Below are 26018 nucleotides of genomic sequence, written 5' to 3' on the forward strand. Positions count from 1 at the left end.
ATCTATCAGTGACGGGGATGTCTGACAGTCTTAAAAGCAGAGATTGAATAAAATCACGTGTTGAATAGGAAGATGGCTGGACCAGCATAACGGATGTCTGGCTCTGACATGCGTGAGCAGAGCAGTCACGATGTTTAAAAATCCCACATGGTTGAACTGGGCGGGGTCTGCTGCCACACTGCGCGTGCGCAGTTCATTAGTACTTTTAATGTGAAGGAGAGAATATCTCCATCCGCTCTGCTCGTACAGGAGTAAAAACTGCCGCTGCCCGGGAGATGACGGTCACGCTGACCGCTCAAGATTGCGTTGGAGCGGGCGGAACCTCACGGCGGCAGCCGCTCCTGCCCGGTGAGAACAGAACTGCTTTCAAATCTTAAGTTTTCAAACTCCAGAAAAAAAAAGTCTCCAGTGACAACAGGAAAAGTTGCTAAATGTGTCGCTTTTGAGGAAATAAGACGCCGTTTTTTTTCCTGAAAAGTCTCCAAAGGCAGTGCGAAAGTGGCGGGGGTTAGCTAATGGACGTCTCGACGTTTTACCGACACTCGCATCCAGTTCTGCTTAGAAGCGTAGGTGGGGGCGCGCGCTTGCGCGCGTGCGGAGGGGGGCGGCTCTCGGTAATTCTGCTAATCTTCAATCTGTCCTCAATCCAGGCCGGAGGAGGCGGGAACGCGCGCTCCCACTCCTCCTCCTCCTCCTCCTCCTCCACTACTTTGTGGACACCAACCATTAATAGCCATTAATGACCAACTCGTTTACTGTTCGCCGTTAGAGAGAAGGAAAGACGGAGCGCCGCCACTGGGGGAGACGGTTCATGTCCTCGGACTTAATCCTCTTCCCCGGAGGGTTTGGCAGCCGCCGCCGCAAAGGCGATGAGCGCTGCGGAAAACTCCGACAGCGACCCCAGCAAGCTGGAGTCAGTGATCCGGGTGAGAACCGCGCGTGCTCAGGCTGCCGGGTGTTGATGGGGACAAATGTGGACAGGTCTGAGTGTGAATGTCTGGTTTCCTTCAGAGGCTGGAGGAAAGTGTTCTGTCTGAGGAGAAGAGGTTGACGGTTCGAGGCCCTTCACCGGATGACCCCCCTGCGTGTCTGCCTGCCAGAGTGCGAGAGATCGTCACGAAGAACCTCAGTGACAGCAGTGAGTGCTCCCCCCAGGGCATCTCCCCCCGGGGCATCTCCCCCCGGGGCATCACGGGAAGGTTTGGCCCCAGGCCTGTCGCCTGATGTGTGTCTGTGCAGCAGGGGAGATGTCCTCGCTCATGTCCCTCCAGGAGGAGAACCGGGTGCTGCAGGGCGAGCTGGCCCGGCTGGAGGACCTGCTGGCGCACAGCAGGGCGGATCGGGACGAGCTCGCCATCAAGTACGGGGCAATCAGTGAACGGGTAGGACCGACCGCCGACCACAGCTGAGTCAGGAGAGATTTAAACAAGTTTAGGAGAAATGTCAGACGGATTCCAAAACAGTCTTTACTCTTAACCTCACATCGTGTGTGTTTTTATTTTGTTCTTGTAAGACAAAAATGTCTCAGGCTCCCTCCTGTTTGGCCATCTTAGTGTTTTCTGGGTCCCTCTTTGTCTGAGATTTGCGAGTTTCCCAGGTGATGGGGGGCTGGAATGAACTGAAGTGGAATGTCGCCATGGCGGCTGTCGCCACGGGAGACCGTAAACAGAGGCTTCGGTACACAGGAAAGATGGGGTGTTGGTGGGGTGGTCACCACAACTCATATCATGCAGAACATTTCCAAAAGAACGCTGCACGCCATCAGACAATAACGACAATAAGAGAACATTGAGTGTCTGCCCCTCCATCGTCATCTTCATAGAGCAGCTTCTACAAAACAGCCCAGGTTTTCTACTGTGGCTGAGTTTACAAAGAGCCTCATTTTTAACTGAACTTCACCTACAAGCTGCAAAATCCATTCCTGAAATCTTTTGGATTTTCCCGGAAAGAAAATGTTCTTGGCATTTCGGCTAACTTTCAATACGAGAATTAAACATTTCAGTGATGAAAGTTTCACCTTTGATCCATTCACTTGTTGAGCAAAGTTAGTTTTTAATACCCATATATATTGGAAATAAAATGGAACATTTCAAAAATGAATTCAAACTTTGCCAAATCGTAAATCTCTTCTCCGCTTTACCACAAAGACGAAGCAGAAAAGGTTTTTTTTCCTTAAAGTCCCCTCTGATCATCTTTTGATTTGTTTGTAAAGCGTTTCCAGTGGTCTTTTAATCATCATGACGCCATTTTTAGCCAAAATCCTAAAATCTGTGTCGTTCTGTAGGACATAGTTTCTGCATCATCATCAGGAATTCCTCTCCGAGTTGTGACTGCTCCCCCTTCCTCTCACCCTTGCTGAGAGCTCTCTGTTTACATGCTCTCTTCCACTGCCTACAGACCCTCAACCTAACATGACTGGCACAACGGAAATGGCGAGCGATATCAGATCTGTCCAGCCGTCCAGTTTAGATCCAGATTCCAGCTCAGACGAGGAAAACGAAAACATACATGAATGTATTTGCTGCATCAGAATGGAGCAGAGCAGGGAGACTGTAGCCTGCTGTTGTAGCTTCTACGTCACATCTACACGCTTTTTCAAACAGCATGTTTTCCTCTGCTCCTGATTTACAATCTGAATAAAGAAACACTCTGATGATGTCCTCCATCATGAGAGAAGTGCCCTAAGAACACGTTAAAACACGCTTCTCATTGGAGAGGCTCTATAAAGGGTCTCTGTGTGAAGGTTTTGGCTTTTCTGTTTTAACGGAAACAAAACCCAGCTGGAGCAGGCTCTACGCTCAGAAACGGGGGAGGGAGAGGCCGACTCACAGGCGTCCCGCAGCCTGGCTCAGCAGAATGTGGAATTGCGCCGACGGCTGGACGAGGAACAGGCTGCATACAGGCGCAAACTCACCGCCTACCAAGAAGGCCAGCAGAGGCAGGCGCAGCTGGTGCAGAAGCTTCAGGCCAAGGTGCGAGGGAGGTTTCTGCCTTTTTGACCATGAAGGAGTCTGCTGATAGTTACCAACTGTTCTTGCTCCTTTAGGTGCTTCAGTACAAAAAGAGATGTGGGGATCTGGAGCAGAAGCTGCAGGAGAAGTCCTCAGAGTTAGAGAAATGCAGTGTGGGTAGACATTTCTGTTCTAAGAAAACTCATTATTTTTACTCACTTTGGCAGCAGTTTCTTATGAAAATGTCCCTCTTTCAGGAGCGCAGTGAAACGTCTAACGGTCGCCATCACGAGGACTCGAGCAGCAGTTTGGAGGAGGCTTTACTACACCTGGAGGAGGAGCAACAGAGGTGACGCATCGCTCCCACAGATCTTATCCGGGTTGATATCTACGCTCAGATAGTTTTTTTTCTTGTTTGCCGAACAGCTTGAAGTCCTTTTTATGTTCGTAAATGTGTGTTCCTGACGTTTCTTTGTGTAGTATTGTGATGGCGGGGCGATGTGGTTTGCAGGAGCAGCAGTTTATCTGCAGTGAACGCCATGCTGAGAGAACAGTTGGAGCAGGCCGGCTTGGCCAACGAGGCTCTGAGCCGGGACATCCGGAGGCTCACCGCTGATTGGACGAAAGCCAGAGAGGAGCTGGAACAAAAGGAGTCGGACTGGAGGAGAGAGGAGGAGGTGGGATCGGAGTTTCTCCTCCTCACACATTGCATAATCTGAAGTGAAGAGAACCGAACTGTGGCATTGATAATGACTTTGTATTGAATCAGTCTTTCCACAGCTACTTCAGCAGTGAACACGGTCGACTGCTGACCTTTTGGCGACAGGTGGTGGGGTTCAGGAGGCACGTCTGTGAGATGAAGAGCAGCGCTGAGAGGTGATCCAGTCGGTTTGACACCAGGTCTGATCGTCTCCACTCCATCACTCACTCCTCTGTGTCTCCCTGATCCCAGGGACCTGTCAGACATGCGGGGCGAGCTGGTTCGGATGTCCCACTTGGTCCAGGTGTCCTGCGCGGGTCTGTCCGCCGTGCTGCGCAGTCAGGAAGCAGGAACGGCTCTAGCCCTGGAGCAGGAGAGAGCTCTGAGGGATCAGCTGGAGCAGCAGCTGAGAGGTCAAGTCAAAGAGACGATGAACCTTCAGAGCAGAGCCGATGCAGAGAGAAGTGAGCTGAGCCTCAGGTCAGTAAGGGAGCCCAACCACCCTGTGCTTTGAAATAAACTTTCCAGTTTCCAGTGTTCCTGAGAGTTGGGAAGAATGTTCATCCATTCATTTATTCATCTTCTTCCGTTTGTACCCATTCGGGGTCACGGGCTGCTGGTGCCTATCCCTGCCACTTGTGGGCGAAGGCAGGGGACACCCTGGACAGGTCACCAGTCTGTCGCAGGGCCTGGGAAGAATGTGTCGAATACATTTTCTGGGAATAATGAAAATCCAGTTTTTGTTTGTTTAGGCTTTCAGATGCGGCTCAAGAAAATGAAAGACTAAAAAGTCAAATGGAAGAAAGAGACCGTGAGATCGACAATCTGAGCAGGAGGCTTGAGGTGAGAGGTTTCACGCATTCGCTTTATTCCGTGTTTGCGTCTCATTTTGGATATTCTCCGTCAGGAGCAGAGCCGCAGCGATGAGACGGACTCCCAGCTGCTGAGGGCTCATTGCAACGCTCTGTTGGACACGCTGAAGGACATCGCTCAGGTACGCAAACGGGCTTTCTACAGGGTCATGACACACCTGGACACATTTTGAAAACTGAAAATGCAATGTCTAGGTCCTTGAAAATTTTGCCACAGACAAAATCTGTAAGGTTATGGAAAAGTCATGAAATTTTAATGTCTTGGATGCAATAAAACAAAACAAAACATGAGTTTGGTATTTAACTCGTGGTAAAAGTTCAACCTCACGTCATTGTTGGTGGCAGTTTACGTTGCCGTAAAGCGGTTTGAGTTGTGGTCAGTTCAGCGTGTGGCGCTTTCAGCCGCTGTGGTGAACTGCTACCAAATGCCCGGAAATGTAGCTTTAATAATGCAGAGCTTTTTCAAATAAACTGCGGCTACTGAAAGACCCCGAAACGCACCAGAAACCTGCAAAATGCTGATCAGCATGAAGTAGGCGGGGCGGGTGAGCCTCATGAAAGGAGGCGGGGCGGGTGAGCCTCATGAAAGTAGGCGGGGCTGGTGAGCCTCATGAAAGTAGGCGGGGCTGGTGAGCCTCATGAAAGGAGGCGGGGCGGGTGAGCCTCATGAAAGGAGGCGGGGCGGGTGAGCCTCATGAAAGGAGGCGGGGCAGGTGAGCCTCATGAAAGGAGGCGGGGCAGGTGAGCCTCATGAAAGTAGGCGGGGCGGGTGAGCCTCATGAAAGTAGGCGGGGCGGGTGAGCCTCATGAAAGTAGGCGGGGCGGGTGAGCCTCATGAAAGTAGGCGGTGCGGGTGAGCCTCATGAAAGTAGGCGGGGCGGGTGAGCCTCATGAAAGTAGGCGGTGCGGGTGAGCCTCATGAAAGTAGGCGGGGCGGGTGAGCCTCATGAAAGTAGGCGGTGCGGGTGAGCCTCATGAAAGTAAGCGGTGCGGGTGAACCACATGAAAGTAGGCGGGGCGGGTGAGCCTCATGAAAGGAGGCGGGGCGGGTGAGCCTCATGAAAGGAGGCGGGGCGGGTGAGCCTCATGAAAGGAGGCGGGGCGGGTGAGCCTCATGAAAGGAAGCGGGGCGGGTGAGCCTCATGAAAGGAGGCGGGGCGGGTGAGCCTCATGAAAGTAGGCGGGGCGGGTGAGCCTCATGAAAGTAGGCGGGGCGGGTGAGCCTCATGAAAGTAGGCGGGGCGGGTGAGCCTCATGAAAGGAGGCGGGGCGGGTGAGCCTCATGAAAGGAGGCGGGGCGGGTGAGCCTCATGAAAGGAGGCGGGGCAGGTGAGCCTCATGAAAGGAGATGGGGCGGGTGAGCCTCATGAAAGGAGGCGGTGCGGGTGAACCACATGAAAGTAGGCGGGGCGGGTGAGCCTCATGAAAGGAGGCAGGGCGGGTGAGCCTCATGAAAGTAGGCGGGGCGGGTGAGCCTCATGAAAGTAGGCGGGGTGGGTGAGCCTCATGAAAGTAGGCGGGGCGGGTGAGCCTCATGAAAGTAGGCGGGGCGGGTGAGCCTCATGAAAGTAGGCGGTGCGGGTGAGCCTCATGAAAGTAGGCGGGGCGGGTGAGCCTCATGAAAGTAGGCGGGGCGGGTGAGCCTCATGAAAGTAGGCGGTGCGGGTGAGCCTCATGAAAGTAGGCGGGGCGGGTGAGCCTCATGAAAGTAGGCGGTGCGGGTGAGCCTCATGAAAGTAGGCGGTGCGGGTGAGCCTCATGAAAGTAGGCGGTGCGGGTGAACCACATGAAAGTAGGCGGGGCGGGTGAGCCTCATGAAAGGAGGCGGGGCGGGTGAGCCTCATGAAAGTAGGCGGTGCGGGTGAACCACATGAAAGTAGGCGGGGCGGGTGAGCCTCATGAAAGGAAGCGGGGCGGGTGAGCCTCATGAAAGGAGGCGGGGCGGGTGAGCCTCATGAAAGTAGGCGGGGCGGGTGAGCCTCATGAAAGTAGGCGGGGCGGGTGAGCCTCATGAAAGGAGGCGGGGCGGGTGAGCCTCATGAAAGGAGGCGGGGCGGGTGAGCCTCATGAAAGGAGGCGGGGCGGGTGAGCCTCATGAAAGGAGGCGGGGCGGGTGAGCCTCATGAAAGGAGATGGGGCGGGTGAGCCTCATGAAAGGAGGCGGTGCGGGTGAACCACATGAAAGTAGGCGGGGCGGGTGAGCCTCATGAAAGGAGGCAGGGCGGGTGAGCCTCATGAAAGGAAGCGGGGCGGGTGAGCCTCATGAAAGGAGGCGGGGCGGGTGAGCCTCATGAAAGTAGGCGGGGCGGGTGAGCCTCATGAAAGTAGGCGGGGCGGGTGAGCCTCATGAAAGTAGGCGGGGCGGGTGAGCCTCATGAAAGGAGGCGGGGCGGGTGAGCCTCATGAAAGGAGGCGGGGCGGGTGAGCCTCATGAAAGGAGGCGGGGCAGGTGAGCCTCATGAAAGGAGATGGGGCGGGTGAGCCTCATGAAAGGAGGCGGTGCGGGTGAACCACATGAAAGTAGGCGGGGCGGGTGAGCCTCATGAAAGGAGGCGGGGCGGGTGAGCCTCATGAAAGTAGGCGGGGCGGGTGAGCCTCATGAAAGTAGGCGGGGCGGGTGAGCCTCATGAAAGGAGGCGGGGCGGGTGAGCCTCATGAAAGGAGGCGGGGCGGGTGAGCCTCATGAAAGGAGGCAGGGCGGGTGAGCCTCATGAAAGTAGGCGGGGCGGGTGAGCCTCATGAAAGTAGGCGGTGCGGGTGAGCCTCATGAAAGTAGGCGGGGATGGTGAGCCTCATGAAAGGAGGCGGGGCGGGTGAGCCTCATGAAAGGAGGCGGGGTGAGTGAGCCTCATGAAAGTAGGCGGGGCTGGTGAGCCTCATGAAAGGAGGCGGGGCGGGTGAGCCTCATGAAAGGAGGCGGGGCGGGTGAGCCTCATGAAAGGAGGCGGGGCAGGTGAGCCTCATGAAAGTAGGCGGGGCAGGTGAGCCTCATGAAAGTAGGCGGGGCTGGTGAGCCTCATGAAAGTAGGCGGGGCTGGTGAGCCTCATGAAAGGAGGCGGGGCGGGTGAGCCTCATGAAAGGAGGCGGGGCGAGTGAGCCTCATGAAAGGAGGCGGGGCGGGTGAGCCTCATGATGAAGGAGGCGGGGCGGGTGAGCCTCATGAAAGTAGGCGGGGCGGGTGAGCCTCATGAAAGTAGGCGGGGCGGGTGAGCCTCATGAAAGGAGGCGGGGCGGGTGAGCCTCATGAAAGTAGGCGGTGCGGGTGAACCACATGAAAGTAGGCGGGGCGGGTAAGCCTCATGAAAGGAAGCGGGGCGGGTGAGCCTCATGAAAGGAGGCGGGGCGGGTGAGCCTCATGAAAGTAGGCGGGGCGGGTGAGCCTCATGAAAGTAGGCGGGGCGGGTGAGCCTCATGAAAGGAGGCGGGGCGGGTGAGCCTCATGAAAGGAGGCGGGGCGGGTGAGCCTCATGAAAGGAGGCGGGGCAGGTGAGCCTCATGAAAGGAGATGGGGCGGGTGAGCCTCATGAAAGGAGGCGGTGCGGGTGAACCACATGAAAGTAGGCGGGGCGGGTGAGCCTCATGAAAGGAGGCAGGGCGGGTGAGCCTCATGAAAGTAGGCGGTGCGGGTGAGCCTCATGAAAGTAGGCGGTGCGGGTGAGCCTCATGAAAGGAGGCGGGGCAGGTGAGCCTCATGAAAGTAGGCGGGGCGGGTGAGCCTCATGAAAGTAGGCGGGGCGGGTGAGCCTCATGAAAGTAGGCGGGGCGGGTGAGCCTCATGAAAGTAGGCGGTGCGGGTGAGCCTCATGCAGACGCCAAGCGGTCAGAGAACTTTAAAAAAAAAAAGGGAACGATGGCGTTATATAAAAAAGTATTTTTTATGGATAAAAATCCATAACTAAAAAACTCACTAACTAAATAAAGGAACTGTGAATACTGCTGCTATGCCTCAGACTAGATAATTCCTTTTTTTACGGTTTGTTTTAGCGTCTCCGACTACAATAGTTTGACTGAAATGTGCTTATTTTTAGTTTTGAAAATTCAGTGTAAACGTACAGAACACCATCGGTTAAAAAGTGTCCAAACGCCGTTTGTAACAATCACACAAACATCAGGGATGACTTCATTCCCTCCACAGACGGTTCTGTCAGACGGAGAGTCGTCTTCAGAGGCCGATCCGGACAACTCGGCGGTCGTGCTGCAGGCGCTGATCCGTGACTCCTCCCCTCAACGCTCCTCCCAAACCAGCTCCTCGTTGTCCCCTCTCCCGGAAGCGGCGCTGTCTGCGCTGCGTTCGGTGGTCACAAACATGATGCTGCAGCTGCAGGTGACACGCCAGCAGAAATCTCTACAGGATTGGAATAGTTGATGCTGCTAAATAAGCCAATAGGATTAAAGGTTTTATGTTTTTATTTAGGCATTTCATAGACTGGTTAATAACCCTGCTGGGTGTGTTCATGGCCTTGTGTGAATGACAGAAGTTAAATCTAAAGATGTGGAGCATCTTTTTCTCTCCATAAAATCATTGACTGTATATCAGGAGTGTCAAACTCCAGGCCAGGAGGCCCAGCCTCCTGCTGGTTTCCAGAAATCCTGCCTTAGCTGCAGCTGATTACCTGGATCAGGTGTGTTTAGCCAATAAGGAGCCTCAATAGCAGGATGGTTGGAAAACATGGATTTTGACCCCGTGTATTGTAAAGGAACTGGACTGAGAGAGCGTGACGCCCCCCTTCGAAAATGACTTCCAGTTCAGTCCCCATTAGTTTGCGATACGGACGCCGTCATGTCGGAGCCAGACGCCGGTAAGCAATGATTGGTCCGAGTGGGTATCAGTTATGGTTTCTATGGCAACCACCCTTACCAGTCAGGAGTGAGCTTTTTGGAAGTCCACGCCCCTACTATTTGAAAGTGGGCTCTGGCGAATCTGTCAATCAAACGTTTCAAACCTTTGATGTACGACCGCAAACTCTTATTAAGGGCATTGGATTGGTCAGTTTATGACTCCAATAACCTGAACCACAGAAAAAATATAATGGGAAAAAAAAGAGGATTATCAAGAAGATGTTAAAAACAGTGGCAGAGCAAGAACGCTTCTTCTGACCAATAGAACGAGCTGTTTATTTCTCTGTAGAAGTCTATGGGATCTTGGTTTTTGAGACCAGCGGGCACTTCCTGTTTCAAACACCAGAGGGGAGGCGTCATTCAGTCCAGTTCTCACGTATAGTCAATTCTTATAACCAAAGACGGGTGTTACAGATGACTAAAAGTCTGGATTTGATAAAGGATCAGCAGCATCAAATCAGCTTTTGTCCCTCAGATACACAGGTTTGTTTTTGCTGTTGCTGGTTTGATGAATCTCCTGGTTTGATGGTTTTTTTAGGATGTTCGAGGTCGTCTGCTCTCTGCACAGTCCTCTGCGCAGAAGTTTCGCAAGCAGCTGTCAGAAATCGACTCTGCTAAAAGAGACGCAGACCAACGAAACCAAGCTCTGCAGCGAGACAAGGACGCTGCTCTCAGAGAGCGGGAAACTGCCCAGAGGGAGAAGGAGCAACTGAAGCAAGAGAGAGACAAGCTGGCCAGGTTTTAGACCTCTCCTCTGACCGTCTGCTCACCGCACGCTGCAATATGTTTTATGACCATGTCGCCCACACCCAGTGAGAAGGCCAACCTGGAGAAGGCTGTTCAGGCGCTGCACAGCAGCAACCAGATGCTGCAGATGGACTACGAGAAGCTCCAGCTGGCTGTGGCTTCTGCACAGCGAGAGCGAGACCGCGAGAGGGAGGAGAAGGAGGCTGCCATCCATGACGGGGAGCGCTGGAAGACGGAGATTCAGAGGATGTAAGCAGTTTAATTGATAGTGATTAAATGAATGAGATGTGGACACTAATCCTGTGCAGTCAGCACAGACTACAGAACACCGGCTAAGGCTCTTTGCAAATGTGCAGACCCTGCTGTCTTTTTTTAGGATCTGTTTGAGCTTCTGTCTTTCTGATGGTCCACAAACATCATTTTCTAAAATTACAGCTGTTCCGATCTATTAAAAACATGCAGGACTTTAAAAAAAGTCCATTTGATTTTGGAGGTGCTGCAAAGAAGTACAAACTGAAGCCTCTCCTGGATAAATGACACTTATCTGGCATTGAAATCATAAATGAGCAGGAACTTTTGCAGCAGCCATCTTTTGATTAGCAAAATATGGACTGAAAAATCCTCGTATTAAACCATTTAATTTAGCAAATGATCACTAAATGGTTCCTGATGTTCACTGCACGGATGTGTTACCTGAACACAGACAGAAGCAGAGGGACCAGAGTGAAAGTCGAGCCTCGGCTCAGCGGGGAGAACTGTCTGCAGTGTTACAAACTCACCAGCAGGGGGAGGTGGAGAGGCAGCTGCTGGAACAGGAGAGTGCCCACCTTTCAGAGGCCCTTGCTCGGGTGAGAGAAGGCTGCATTTGTAGTCATTTTAGACTCAGTGCATCTTTCAGTTGGTGTTTTTGTGTTAGATGCCACCCAGATCTGAGCCAGGTTTCTCCTGCAGGCTGCAAGCACCAACAAAGAGCTGTCGCTGCATCTGAGCAAGCTGCAGTATGAAGATGCAGCTCTCAGAGACTCTCTCACAAAGATGGGAAACCTGAATGAGGGTCTGGTCCAGGACAAGGTGGACCTTAACAAGTATATTCTGCAGGTGATGGCAGCAAAACACCTTAAATCATGAGAGTTTACTCTCAGTGCCTCTAATTACGTACATTTGCAGTCTTTTTCTTTTTTTTAGCTAATGTATTTTACATTATTCTTTGGAAACACAATAGAAAATAAAAGCTCAGTATTTAAAAAAAATTAGAGTTTAGAAGCAAGAATTTAAAATGAAAGCACGGCTGGGTATTTCCATGTTCTTTCTCACTTGATGACTAATAAACATATGAAGAAGTCTTCTTTTATGCAAAATGGTATTCTTATTTTTATAGAAGAATAGGCTTTGTTGTCGCATGAACTGCTGCTTCTGTCTCCAAGCTTGAGGAGGAGAAGGCCGTCCTACAGGCTCAGAAACGGGAGGCGGAGCAGGAGAAACTGTCCATCAGGGACGAGCTGGTCCGGCAGGAGCAGAACCGACTGGAGTTGGAGTCTTCCCGCGTCACACTGCAGCAGTCTCTGCAGGACACCGAGTTCAGTCGGGTGGGCGTGGAGGCAGAGCTGCAGAACCTCAGGGCTGAACGACTGAAGCTACAGGAAAAGGTCGCCCAGGTACACAACCAAACGTGTCTTCTGGAAATGATGTCAGGGTTTTGTGTTGTTTTATAACATTGTTTTTTGCTTTAAATGTACCGTTTTGCTTAAACCGCATCTGTGCTTTATTTTTTCCATTCAACTCCATCTGTCTCTTCTGTCGGTTTGGCTTTTGTGACAGTTGTGTGGTGAGGTGGCCTCTCTAGATTCAGAGTTGAGTCTCGCCAAGGGGGAGGGCCAGAGGAGCGAAATGGCCTTGGAGGAAGCCGGCCGCAGTCGAGCAGAACTGACCAAAGACAAAGCAGCTCTAGTGGTTCAGCTGACGGCATCTGAGAGAGAAAACGCAATGCTAGCCGAGGAACTGACAGCTTTCAGGTCAGACCTGGGTTGATGGTTATGGATGGTAATTGTGGATTTTGAGATGTGTGGTTTTTGTTTTTTTTTGCACATCAACACAAATGTGTTTGTTAGCCCGTCAGATAAAATATATATTTCCTCCTTCAGAAAGGCCTGAAGCTGTTCCAAAATGTTTTGTTTCTTTTCTGACCATCATTCTCCTGTTTGTCACTCAGTTTATCAAAAAAGACAAGATGTCGGGCAAGAGCATAAAATACGTAAAATAAAGCAGTGAGGGAACAGTAAAATTAAAGTGATAGATGTGTCTTCATTTTTCTTTGGTGCTTAAATATCGTATTCTTGTGGCTTTTGCGTGCTTGGCCTGCAGGTCGGAGCGGGAGACCCTGGAAACGAGTCTCTTTGATGCGCAGCAGCAGCTTTTGCAGGCAGAGTCTTGCAGGGAACAGCTGGAAGCAGAAAACCAAAACCTCCGCGTTCGCTGTGAAACTGCCACAGGTGAAGGGAAAACCAGCTAAATGCAGAAAAAAAAACCAGATCTGACTTGTGAAGGAAGAGATGATCACAGTGGATCTTTTCCGATTGAGTTGTATCCCTGTTTTCTGTTTTCCTGGACTGCAGTGGAGCTCAGGCGTTTGCGCTCAGATGCTGAGAATCAGCTGGCCCAGGCTGAGAGAGACAAACAAGCGCTGACTCAAGCTCTCAGCGCCGCTCAGCTGGAGGCCCAGCAGGCTTCACGCAAGGCCACCTCCGAGCATCAGGAGGAGGTGGAGAGACTGGCCTTAGAGAAGGTCAGCGGTCACGTTAAATATCATTGAAAACTCCTTCTGGGTGTCCTCATGAAGCCATTTGCTCTCCTGCACAGGAAGTCGTGCGGCACAGCTTGCAGATGGAGCACGAGACGGCTGTCCGGAAACTCCGACAAGAAGTCGAAGATCAGCTCCAGAAAGCCAGGAGAGAAAAAGAGGAGCTGCAGGACGGACTGAGGGCTCTGCAGCACGAGCGAGATCAGAGCCTGCTGCAGGCGGAAACGGAGAAACAACAGGTGAAACCATGAAGAGAAGGCGGCTTCTGACCGCGGGGTTCAGCCACGCCTTGGTGTTGAGCAGAATTTCCTCTGTTTGCAGGCCCTTTCACTGAAGGAGGCAGAGAAAACGGTTTTGTTGGAGAAGGTGTCCGGTCTGCAGGCTGATCTGTCAGCGCTGAGCCTGGAGGCTGAGCGGACAGCCAGAGAAGCTGCCCAGTACAAAGAGCAGGAGCAGGTGAGGACAGGAGAGGCTGCAGGGACATCTACACCGACTCAGAGGTCTACCTTTTACTTTATTTTTATTTGATTTTGCTTGTTTGTTCCAGATCAGAGTTGGGGCTCTAACCAGCGAACTGCAAGAACTTCGGTCACAGATGGAAGATGCAGCGGCCGGTCATGAAAGGGACATCCTGAGTCTGAACGAAACCTGTGCAGACCTCCGTTCTCGTGCTGATGTTGCCCTCAAAGAGGTACACGATCCCTCACAAGAGATGTCATAGTTCACACAAAATGTCATTCTCTCACAAAAATAGTCACGCAGACAGAATTTGTTTAGAGTTGCAGGAGCTCCCGCTACAAATCTGAAGACTCTCTGTTCAGACGTAACATATGAGCCAAACAAATGTTCAGATTCTCACAATATTAATCATTCGTTCAATTGAAAAAAATAAGAAAACATCATTTATTGTGCTTTCCTAAATCAGCAAGCATTCCTTATTTCTGGTGTCATAGTCATCACCTAAAGGTCTCTAGTCTTGTCTGATCAGACCTTCACATCAATCCTGGAGGAATTTTTCTGTTTTCATCTGTGGAAAACATTACCTCTAAAATTTAAACAGACCGAACTTTTATTGGAATCTTCCAAAATAAAACCTTTATCCTATTCCCACCTTTCTTAGACGCCTTGATCATGGCTTGTAAAGGCTTCACATCGCTAAGGCTACGTTCACACTGCAAGCTGAAACGACCCCATTCCGATTTTTTTGCCCCTATGCGACTTGTATCTGATCTTTTCATGACAGTCTGAACGACACAGATCTGATCTTTTTTAAAATGCGACCCAGGCCACTTGAGTATGTGGTCCTGAATCCGATACGTATCCGATCTTTTGAAATGCGACCTCCGTCTGAACGGCCAGACCACATGTATCCTAACCGTACGTCATCGATACGCTACAAACGTCATCATTCTGCGTTGAAGTAGGCGGGAACGAGAACGTAAACATCAACCATGGCGGACGATGCTGCTGAGACCAGTCAGTGGAAGGGAAGCGAGGTCACCGATTGGATTCATATTTGGGGTGACAGCTCTATCCAGGCCAAACTACAGGGCTCTTTGCAACCGGGCGGTTTTTGAAAAAGTTTCCTGCGAAATGGCCGAGTGTGGTGTTGAACCTTTCCCGCCATTACTTTTGGTCAGAAGAAGCGCGGGGGAGACCTTCTCCAGGGCCGAAGGCGGATCCTCCTTCGGGGTTCACTTCCCCGTTCGGACCCTCAGATTTTCCAGAGCGGGTTAATAAAGAGTCAATAGCATTTATTCTGGGGGAAACCTTCTTTTATTACCGTTCTCCTTCCTCCATAACACACAACATGAATGCGCGTCGCCCTAATTCCCTACCTCGCTGCCCGCGCTCTCTCCTCTCTCTTCCACACACGCGCGCGGCCCCAGCACATACACATCCCCATTACACAACAGTGGGTACTGACGATCCCGGCTCCATTGCCTTCTTAAAAATGAGAAGATTGTTATTGTTCTGGCTCCTTTGTGAAAATATATTTAATAATGCAAAAAGAGCTCCGCTGTTGACAACACTGTTGTTGACATCCATTGTTTAACGTTAGCTACTTCCGCAAACAACAGTGACGTCGTTCACCGTTGAGTACTATTCTGCACATGATGGTCACTTCTGGGTCATTTCACGGTCACACAGGAGATCACAACAGTTCACATTTAATTGGAAATGTGAACGGTCTTGCAAAAAAATCGAATTTTTTCAGAAAATCGGAATTGAGCATTAAGCCCTGCAGTGTGAATCTAGTTTAGATGTTCTGATATTTTCTTTTACATTACATTTGATTCATTGACAAACACAGAATCTAGAATCAAGATCTTTTTCCTGTTTTATAAAATGATTGAGTTTTGTTTATTATAGCTTACATTTGTAATTTTAAAGAGCCTTTTTTTCTCTATTGGTTTTTTAGATACTTTCACTACTCACTACATAGGCCCGCGCTATAGTTTGTTGGTAGTCAGGGGTTAGGGTGAGAATTCGGACATGGCCACAGAAACATGGTGGTGAGAAGCTGCCGGGACCGGGAGAATCTTTAAATTATCCCATGAACCCTGAATGGAGACGTGATAACCCATGTTTTAGCCCAGAGGAAATTTCAGAATAAAAGCAGAGCAACTTCCGTTTTGAGATAAAGTGTTGTGCTGTGAGTTAATAGTTTCGTGTTGTAAGTAAAGTTTTTCAGCTTTGTGACGAATTGTAGTGTATTCATTTGTGTTGTGTTGTGTTGTGTGGCCCTCCTGGGCCACCGTAGTTCAGAATCAACAATAGTATTGGACAAGTTCCATGAGTATAAAACTCAGACATTTTGGTTCTCTTCAGCATTTCTGTCAAAAAAACATTTTTTCGCTCTTCTATTTGCGAACCTTGTCATCAGAAAGCGTTACTTGCTTTTGAGGGGTCACTTCCTTTAGCAAATTGCCTTTTTTGCCTCGTGTATGCAGCTCAGTTTCCTATTATCTTTATGACTTGCTGAGGAGAACATTTCTCGTTGTTGCCTCTCAGCTGGAGCAGTGCAGAGCTTCTCTCTCTGCTGCTGAGGAGAATCGAGAGCAGCTGAGGCGGGACTTCCTGGAGACGGAGCGCAGACTCACCCAAACTCAGGAAGCGTCAGAAAACCACCGGAGGGAAGGAGCCGAGCTGCGGCGCAGCCTCTGTGATGTCACCAGGGAGAGAGATGCTCTCAGCCAATCAAATGCTCAGCTGAGGGAAGCTCTCCGAAGCGCAGAAACGGAGAGAATAAGGTAACTTCTGAAACGGCGGATCGACAAACGTCGGCGTTTTGGTTGCAGACAGTTTTTCTGCTTGTTCCATCAGCGTGAAACGGCAGTGTGAGGAGAAGGAGCAGCGGCTGGTTGTGCTGGAGGAGAGCCTGTCCTCCTCGCAGAAGGAGGTGGCAGAGCTGCGGAGTTGCCTGAGGGAGGTGGAAAGGTCCCGCCTTGAGGCTCGCCGTGAGCTTCAGGAGCTTCGGAGACAGGTCAGAAAAACCTATGAACCTGTTTGCTCAGTGCTCCACAGGCTCACTTTTTACCAACACGTCAGGTCAGAGTGATGGTCACAGGGTGTTTACTGTTTCCAGCTGAAGGTTCTGGATGCAGACAGAGAGCAGAAAGGGAGGGAGCTGGCGGAGCTGCAAACCCGCTTGTCGTTGGAGGAGCAAAGAGAGGAGGAAAGAGGAAAGGAGGTTTTCATTTTAAAACAGAAGCTCGCTGAAACCCAAACGGCCAGAGAGTCCCTCAAGAGAGAGGTGAGGATAAGGCAGAATGGAAACTTTGAAGCGTTTCTTGTCCCACTGCCTCTGCCTCTGCCACTGTATCTCATGTTATCTTTTATGTGCAGCTCTCCATGACACAGAAGCGTCTGGTGGAGTCCGAGTCCGGCTGGCGCAGCTGTGAGCGGGAGCTGACGGCACAGCTGCAGGAGGCGCGAGGCTGCGAGAAGAAGCTCCAGGATGAGGCCAAGAACCTGTCGGTGCGCGCGCAAGCGGCGCAGGAATCCGCCGCTCAGTGCAGCCTGCAGCTCAGCGAGGCGCAGGGGAGACTGACCGCCACCGAAGCTGAGCTGACGCGGGCGGAGGCCTCCAAGAGGGATCTGGAGTTTCGCCTCAGCAGCCTCCAGTCGGCGCTGACGCGAACGCTGGGCATCGGGGCAAGCGGCAGGGCGAGCAGGGGGAGGAGTCCAGGCGGGAGCTCTGCATCACCTGGCAGTATCTCCCGTCACCACAGCATCTCACCTTTGCGCCCTTCGCTGTCGCCCCCTAAAGGTGAGCATAAACGTTTGGCTTCATACTAATTTAGATCTCTTAAATGCAGAGACTTTTAGTGTGACGTTTAGATCGTACATTCAGAAAGTTTGCATGAATAACCCGCTCCTTCTGGGCTCCATCTGTCTGGTTTAGAAAAAAAGCAATGAAAGGCAAACAGAGCTCGTTTCCATAGTGATCTGGTTATGACAGGAGATGAAAAAACTGAAAATATTCCTCACATTTCTTTCCACAGCTTTCTGAAGCTATGTTCACACCGGCCTCTGCATCACGCGTTAAAGCGGCCACTTCAAATGAAAACATGGCTTTCGGGCTCATTTCAGTCACATTTTTAGGACTGTCTTCATTGACCATGTGTGGAAAGCTAAACCAGATTGAACTTTGACCCATCGGGGTCTCGGATTTGGTAGTGCTGTATGGACGGCGTCCCTTTCGGTTCACAGAAGTGCCAATCGTTTGAAAATTGATCATGGAGGACTCTGAGAAATGATTCCTTTTAGTTTGTCCCAGACAAAGTTATAAGACACCAAGTCTTTCATTTATCGGAATAGAGCTGTGAAAGAAAAAGTCTGGAGCAAGAATCACCAGATTTGCACCGCTTCGACATTTCACACCAAGCCTCTTCCATCTGTAGGTGATGGACATGTGCTATGAAACGGTAGGAAAGGAAAAGGAGCCCCTCCCTGCTTGTCCAGTGTGAGCACCGGGGGCTAAATGTGCGTTCAAGAACCCGTGTTTAGCAGGTTCTTGAATGTGTGTCGTAGAGCTGTGACGGTGTGGGATTTTTGAACCACCAGGGGGCGCGGTGTCGCGGTGTCGTGGTTAACTTCTTTAACAACTGAGTCCAGATGAAGTCGGATTTTATGCAAGTTACGGAGTTTTATGTTTAAAAAATCCACTCTCAGGTGAGGTTAGAGAGGCTGGAGTTGCAAGTCATTTCTGTTAACCCATTTCACTCCAGGAAAGAAGTGTTTGCTGCACTCACACATGTAAAAATGTTTATCTTTTGGCAGAATTCAGAGGAAGCACGCCTGATAACACCATGGGATCAGGAGCTGTGTCTCCTGAAGGAGGCGGTACTCCTTTGCCTCCCGCTCAGCCAGAGCTGGATCCCGACACGCTGCGCAGTGGCCTCAGAGACTTCCTGCAGGAGCTGCGAGACGCACACAGACAAAGGGTTAATGACTGCTTTAAACATGAAACAGACACAGCACAGGCCTTGGATATCTGTAGAAGTTCATGGACAGTCTTTGTTTGTGTATTGCCGGCCTTATAGGATGATGCCCAATGCCAGCTGATGACTCTGCAGCGGGAGCTGGAGGAGCAGAAGCTGGAGCGAGAATGTGCCGAGAACCGCTCCACTCAGCTGCAAAACAGCCTGAAGGAATGCCAAGAAGGTCTAAACACTAGAACAGAACATCAAAGAGGCCTGAACCTGCTCCTTGATCACATCGTCACGTGTGCTTGCAGGGAAGCGTGGACTTGACGACCGTCTGACCAGCACTCAGATTCTCCTGCAGCAGCAGGAGGATGCGGTGAAGAGAGTGGACAGAGAGAGGAGAGCTCTTGCCGACAGGGTGAGGGAGTTGGAGCGCTCGCTGCACACCGCAGAGATGGAGAAGAAGCACACTCAGGTAGAAACACGCTCGTGTGTCGCATGCACGCACTTAAACTCTGTAACTTTTGGATCTGCACTTGCCCAGCAGTCACCACATGAGCATATGGCAGCTCTCAACAGTGGGGCCATATCTATAAGTGTAAGCTGTTAGAGATTGTAATAACAACAGATGTCACAGACATGCAGGCTCCGCCCTTCAGTGGTCCGCTCCTCATATGTCTGTTTATTCCACAATGACTCCTGATGGACTCCCACCATGTTGGAGCAGCAGGGGTCGTTTCCTGACTCTATAATCCTCAAAGGTCTCACCTCGGTTGCATAAACAAAGTCTGCATCGATTGACATGACTGCCGTCCCCCTCCTCGTCTGCAGGAGCAGTTGAATAAGCAGCGGGCCACTGAGGCACGCCTGGAGGCGGAGAGGAAGCGCCTGCGGGAGGCTCTGGAGGCCGCCGAAGCTCGAGCCACCCGGGTGGAGCTGGGGAGGCGCAGCCTGGAAGGGGAGCTGCAGAGGCTCAAACTCGGTCTGGGAGACCGGGAGGCTGAAAGCCAGGCCTCACAGGAGCGCCACGACTGTTTGCTCAGACAGGTACGGGCCACACGGTGGTGCAGCGCTTGGCACTCTCGCCTCATAGTGAGGTTCAAATCCCTGCTGGGACCTTCCTGTGTACGCGTTCTCCCTTGTGCATGGGTGGGTTTTCTCCAGGTTCTCCAATTTTCCTCAAACATTCAGTCCAGAAACAGGCTTGATAGGTCCTGGTTGTCCTGAGATATGGTTCTCATTTAACTTACCTGGTTTATATAAGATAAATAAACAGAAAGTAGTCAGTAGCCGCGGTTAAGTGAGCAAAATGTCTTTGATTGGTTCAAAGACCAGATTAGAATTGAACTGTGTACTTGGGCCCAGAAAAACTCTCTCTGATTATAACAAACGTTTACATACGCCACACTTTCGGTCGGAATAAATCATTTGGACATGCGCAGAACTAACTAAAAACCCTGAAACGCCCGTAGAAGAAGAAACATTGAGTTCTGTTGTAAACAAACAAAGCTGCAGCATAGAGCGAGAAGATCTTCTAAATGTGATTTTATTATTGTTAGGATTATTATTAAGTGCCTGTTAGCTCATAATTTGTTTTATTCTGTGCGGTCAGTGGTTTATTCTCGGCGCAACAGACCAAGAAGACGGGTTAGCGTTAGGCTAACACGTGCTAACAACATCTAGCTTTGGATGAACTTAAAATCCACGCAGTCAATGCTGCTATCTGCATCTTGGCTGCACGTAAATATGTGGGAATAACATCAGCCTTTATTTTGTCGGGACACGACTGGAAACACAAATTTAAATGATTGTTTACACGGTTTCTCAGGACTGTGTGGAGATGATTCAAAAGCTGCCTCCGTTAGCTCACACACCGTCCCAAAGCTGCTCCTCTGATGGGAGACACGGTTCTCCTGAGTCCTGCTGCTCGACAGACTGGGGTCTGAAACCTCCTCTGCAGCAAACACCGTAACAAAGCTCCCTCCCCTGCCCGCAAACACAAAGCTACGAGTCCGGCTGCTCTGCTCAGAGACATAGAGCGGTGTGAAGCAGCCGGCCAGTCCTGTTGGCGCTCCAAAGCTTTCTCTCAGCGCCACACCGTCTATGCATGACGTAAAGCCAGAGCAGTAGTGACCCATGATCGGAATGCACTGTTTATATGAAGCCCGATTGGATCAACAATCAGCATAACCCACCTATCTATATATTTTTTTTTCATTTGCTCCTGATTCACAGCTATTTAAATATAGAAATACTCAGAAATGAAATGTTATGCATACATTTCTTTATATATGTACTCTATCATCAGAAAGAAATGTAAAAAAACACAGCAAAAACATCATTTCCATCAGAGTGGGGGTTTTCTACTGAAGTGTAAGCACAGAGTTACACAGGGCGGAACTCACTTTTAGTTTGAAACACTGAAGGGTCTTTTAAAACCTGCAGGTGGCGGAAGGAGAAGCACAAGTCTCTCTGCTGCAGACAGAGGTGGACAGACTGAGTCAAGCTCTGCTGAAAGCTCAGGAAGGGGAAGCTGCTCTGAAGCAGAAGGTCACGACTCTCAGCCAGAGCCTCCAGGAGGCTGCAGCTGATCACAGCAGCACGCAGACTCGCCTCACTGCTCTGCAGAAAACACTGAGCTTGGTGGAACAGGACAAAAGACTTCTGCAGGTGAGTGGGTCCACAAGGGGAGGATGGAGCCCAATCATAAACACTGATTATATGTGCTGTTCAGGAGAAGATGGATGAAGCCCGCACTTCTGTAACTGAAGCAAAGAGAAGCATGTTTGCTCTCACTGAGCGCGTGCAGAGCCTCCAGGGTGAGCTGACCCAGAGTGAACTGCTGAGAGAGGAGCTGGAGGCGGAGCTTAAGAACACACAGGAGGTCAGAGCAAAGAAGACAAACTCTGTGGATGTCTAATGACAGGAAATAAGAAACCAATCTGATCTCCTTCCCATCAGGCACTCCGACAGCGCTCAGGAAGTTTGGCAGAGACTCAGCACAGCATCCAGAAAGCTCAGACGGAGCGGGCAGCTGTGGAGGAGCGTCTGCTCGCACTGCAAAGAGCTGTGGCTCTGCTGGAGACAGAGAAAAAAGATGCAGAGAGGCAAGCTGCAAGGCTGGAGAAGGACAAGGATGCACTGAGGAACACGTTGGATAAGGTTGATAATCTTTCATTCTCACCAAACAAATCTTTTGACCGTCTTTGTGCATCTAAAGCCCCATCTGTGCCAAGTCAGGTTGAAAGGCAGAAACTGAAGTGTGAGGAGGGCAGCATGCGGCTCTCAGCAGAGAAGACCCGGCTGGACCGCTCCCTGAACGCAGTGGAGCAGGAGCTGCAGGAGGCGCAGCAGCAGATGCTGATGCTGCAGGTGACCGCGTCAAACTCCAGCGCTCACTCCACTGCCAGCACGGCTTTACCAAACCCAGCTGGAGCGCTTTCAACACCCAAATGAACACTCGCTCTGTGACTTAGCAGAAATATACAACTGTTGTGAATCAGCAGAGATGAATTACGTTAGCCGAAAGAACACCGGAGCTAAAGCTCTGGTGGAGAACTTTTCACGTCATTTAGGAGGTCCGCCGTGAAGATTTACACAACTTCTTCCCTTAGTTTATGATGTCAATTTTTGGTTTAACATTCTCATCCAACCACATTTGATGTTGTGTATTTGGTTACACGCGGTCACATAGTTTTCTGGTTGCTTGAAATCTTCAGCTCTTAATCATTTTCTCGCTGCTAAAAATTGAGATTTATTATTTGTTTTTAACCACAAAAACGGTGTTGGCAACAAAACCAAAGCTTCTTTTAGGCTGAAGCTGAAAACTGAAAGTAATAAAACGCGTTTGTTTATTGCTTTTTACTGCGAATCCCTTTCATCTGACTGCAAACATGGCCTGCAAAGAAAAGCATCCATTGACAATGACTCACGGATGCTTGTGAAGCCAATAAATGTTTAAAACGTACGGGGAAAGAAGCTTCATATCGCACGTTAGACGTTGCATTTGTCGCTCAAACATGTCAATGGTCTAAACTTCTACATTCACCGCTGAATCTCAGAATACAGTGGGTCACGAAATGTATTCAGTCAGCCACCAACTGTGCAAGTTCTCCCACTTAAAACGATGAGAGAGGCCTGTCATTTTCATTTTAGGTGCACCTCAACTATGAGAGACAAAATGAGAAGAAAAATCCAGAAAATCACCACAACCACTGGTGGCTTCTCTATTTGATAATTCCAAAGGGTTATTTTCAGAAAGTAAAGTCCAGAAAGATCTCACATGGCCTCAAGATTGATGATAAATAAAACGTTAGCTATAGTAGAGAGATTTCTCTTCCTTTTGTTCCATTTTCTCCCCTCTAAGTTCTGGTCTCTCCTGGGTGTCTTTGATTAGACTCAGCTGGCTGAGATGGAGCAGGCCCACAGTGGGTGTGAGGGTTTGCTGCGACAGCGGGATGAAGCTCAGCAGGAGGCGGAGAAACTGAGGAACAGCTGTAAGGACCTGGAACGCACTCTGAGCACCAGAGAACGAGCCCACCGGCACCGAGTCAAAGGACTGGAGGAGCAGGTCTGGTTTCATGACTCTGCTTCTGTCACACACCTCACCTCAGCGCAGAACTACACACACCGGCCGCTTGATTAGGTACAGCGGGGCAAAAAGGTATTTAGGCAAGTTCTCCTCCTTAAAAAGATGGAAAAGGCCTCTAGTTTTGATCATAGTTGGACCTAGCAGATAAGATACAAAATAAGAACAAAATCCAGAAAATTATATTGTCTGATTTTTTTAAAAGAATTTATTTGTAAAGTAAGTATTTAGCAAAGGTTCAACTCAGTACTTTATTTTCCCTTTGTTGGTAATGACAGCAGTCCAACATTTTCTGTGAGTCTTCTCAAGGTTTTCACAAACTGTTGTTGGTATTTTGGTCCATTCCTCCATGCAGATCTCCTCTAGAGCAGTGATGTTTGGGGTTGTTGCTGGACAACACAGACTTTCTTCTCCCTCCAAAGATTTTCTATGGGGTTGAGATCTGGAGACTGGCTAGGCCATTCCAGGACCTTGAAATGCTTCTCATGAAGCCACTCCTTCGTTACCCGGGCAACGTGTGTTTGGGATGGTTGTCATGCTGAAAGACCCAGCCATGTTTCCTCTTCAATACTGATGGAAGGAGGTTTTCACTCAAAATCTAATGATTCATGGCCCCATTCATTCTTTCCTTACATGGATCAGTCACCCTGGTCCCTTTGCTGAAAACAGCCCAAATCATGATGCTTCCACCCCCATGCTTTACAGCAGGTCTGGTGTTCTTTGGATGCAACTCTGCATTCTTTCTCCTCCAAACACGACGACTAGAGTTATCACCAAAAGTTCTATTTTGGTTTCATCTGACCATGGGACATTCTCCCAGTCCTCTTCTGGATCATCCAAATGCTCTCTAGCAGACTTTAGACGGTTCTGCACATGTACTGACTTTAGCAGGGGGACACGTCTGGCACTGCAGGGTTTGAATCCCTGGTGGTGTGTTACTGATGGTACCTTTGTTACTTTGCTCTCTGCAGGTCATTCACTAGGTCAGCCATGTGGTTCTGGGATTTTTGCTCACCGTTCTTGTGAGATTTTGTGGGGAGCCCCAGATCAAGATTATCAGTGATCTTGTATGTCTTCCATTTCCTAATAATTGCTTCCACAGCTGATTTCTTCACACCAAGCTGCTTACCGGTTGCAGATTCAGTCTGGTGCAGGTCAACAATCTGGTTTCTGGTGTCCTTAGACAGCTCTTTGTTCTTGGCCATAGTGGAGTTTGGACTGTGACTGTTGGAGGTTGTGGACGGGTGTCTTTATCTAGATAACCAGTTCAAACAGGAGCCATTATCACTGGTGGAGGACAGAGGATCCTCCTACAGAGGAAGGTACAGGTCTGTGAGAGCCGGAAAATCCTGCTTGTTTCTAATAAATACTTATTTTACTCAATAATTTACTAATAAATTCAGTAAAAAATCAGACAATGTCATTTTCCGGATTTTGTTTCTCATGATTGAGATGAAAAATTACCGGCCTCTCTCACCTTTTTAACTGCAATTGGTGGCTGACTAAATCCTTTTTTTTGCTCCACTGTAGACCTTTCTAGCTCTGGGTTTGACCCCTTTGACCTTTAGAACTGCCTTAATCCTTGGTGGCATAGATTCAACAAGGTTCTGGAAACATTCCTCAGAGAGTTTGGTCCATAATGTCATGACAGCATCACACAGTTGCTGCAGATTTTATCAGCTGCACATCCATGATGCTGATCTCCACCACATCCCAAAGGTTCTCTATTGCAGTGTTTTTGTAGTGTTCTATTGCAGGCACACTTTCTCCTTGACAAAAATCCCGCGGCACACCAGCATCCAAAAATTAAAAAAGGAGAAACTCATAGTCTGTATTGATCTACAGTCCCTCTGCAATCTTATGTGCATTAATTGTGGTGGAAAAAGCTGGAAGTTGCAGCTGTTTTTTCTAAAAGATTTAATCAAAGTTAAGTTTGTTACAGATGGACTGGAACAACCACCTAGAGTTTATAAAAGCAAAAACAAAATGTTTACACCCTCATTTTGATGACATTTTTCTCAATTGTGGAGACTCGTATAAATACACAAATCTTCTGGGAATGAATTTTTGTAAATCAAATCTTTTGATTTTATAATTGAGCTCAAATTAGCACAAATAAAGGAGCAGTTGGGCTTTGTTTTTCACTTTGGACTCATTTGTAGAATCCCAGCTATTAAAGACCCACTCCAATGAAAACGGCGTTTTTAACATGTTCCTGTGGCATTTTTCTGATGATGGCAGACATATATAGAGAAAATTACGGTTAGCTTAAAATGCATTTCTGAGTGTTCTTTATTCAAATCGTTATGAATCAGCAGACAAGAAGGTGCCGTTTGAAAAAGAGCTTATTTGTGACAGGAAATATGCTGGGCGGGTCAGAAGCTCCCTGCTCTGCTCCACAATGGGTAAAATGGAAGGGGGACAGGGTTGGCACCCACAGCCCCGTCCACAACTATGTCTGATAAACTCATGCCGCTCTGCAGAAAATATGTCTTAGAAAACGACTGGCTTTTGGATTTATGCTGAAAACAGCAGAATCATAATGAAAAGACCACTGAGAACGCTTTGAGCATGGATCAAAAGATGACTGGAGTGGTACTCTAAAAACCGTAGATGACTGTTCCCTGTATGTGGGAGGAGAAAGAGTCAACAAAGCAAACCACTTTAAAATGAACACAGTTTAAAAAACAACAACACACACACACACTAAATGCCCCTTCAATTTTCTGAGTGTTTCTCTTTCCGTATTTATTTACCTCTGAAGGGTGATACGGTCTTTTTTTCTGCAGGTGTCCACTTTGAAGGAGCAGCTGCAGCAGGAGATGAAACGGCGGCAGCCTCCTCTTCCGTCCACGTTTACGTCCACTGGGATCTGAGAGGCGTGGCTGATCCTGAAGCAGCTTCTGGTTCAGGGAAACATGAGAACAACTCCCAGCACTCCATTTCCACTCCTGATCATAGATGTTTACAGCAGTCTAGCCCTTGTGCTATCCGGTGGGGTCCAGATGACCCCACTCCCAATGCTAACGTGCCTCCAAGGCACGTTAGCATTGGGAGTGGGGTCATCTGGACCCACTAGACAGTGCTCTGA

General features: G+C 49.6%; 1 protein-coding gene across 4 annotated transcripts; it reads left to right on the top strand.

Moving 5' to 3' along the window:
- crocc (ciliary rootlet coiled-coil, rootletin) lies at positions 1–25976 on the top strand. Of its 4 annotated transcripts, none has more exons than XM_020701421.2 (37): positions 1–348; positions 1012–1138; positions 1240–1382; positions 2781–2972; positions 3047–3124; positions 3209–3300; positions 3463–3628; positions 3721–3827; positions 3904–4131; positions 4404–4494; positions 4559–4645; positions 8660–8848; positions 9902–10101; positions 10177–10359; positions 10814–10958; positions 11062–11208; positions 11535–11765; positions 11929–12122; positions 12472–12599; positions 12723–12892; positions 12967–13146; positions 13229–13363; positions 13455–13598; positions 15923–16161; positions 16235–16394; positions 16497–16664; positions 16757–17180; positions 18194–18357; positions 18457–18577; positions 18651–18814; positions 19171–19386; positions 20785–21009; positions 21074–21223; positions 21301–21501; positions 21580–21711; positions 22736–22909; positions 25717–25976. In XM_020701421.2, the coding sequence occupies exons 3-37, from the start codon at positions 1248–1250 to the stop codon at positions 25801–25803; spliced, it is 5847 nt and encodes a 1948-aa protein (XP_020557080.1). In that variant the 5' UTR covers positions 1–348; positions 1012–1138; positions 1240–1247; the 3' UTR covers positions 25804–25976. The 4 variants fall into 4 exon arrangements, with proteins under 4 accessions (XP_020557080.1, XP_020557077.1, XP_020557079.1 ...); XM_020701418.2 differs by lacking the exon at positions 1–348 and adding an exon at positions 672–926; XM_020701420.2 differs by lacking the exon at positions 1–348 and adding an exon at positions 672–926 and having other exon boundaries at positions 4565–4645.
- Positions 25977–26018: the final 42 nt, after the last annotated feature.

Source organism: Oryzias latipes, chromosome 5, assembly GCF_002234675.1.
Source record: "Oryzias latipes chromosome 5, ASM223467v1".
Classification (NCBI taxonomy): domain Eukaryota; kingdom Metazoa; phylum Chordata; class Actinopteri; order Beloniformes; family Adrianichthyidae; genus Oryzias; species Oryzias latipes.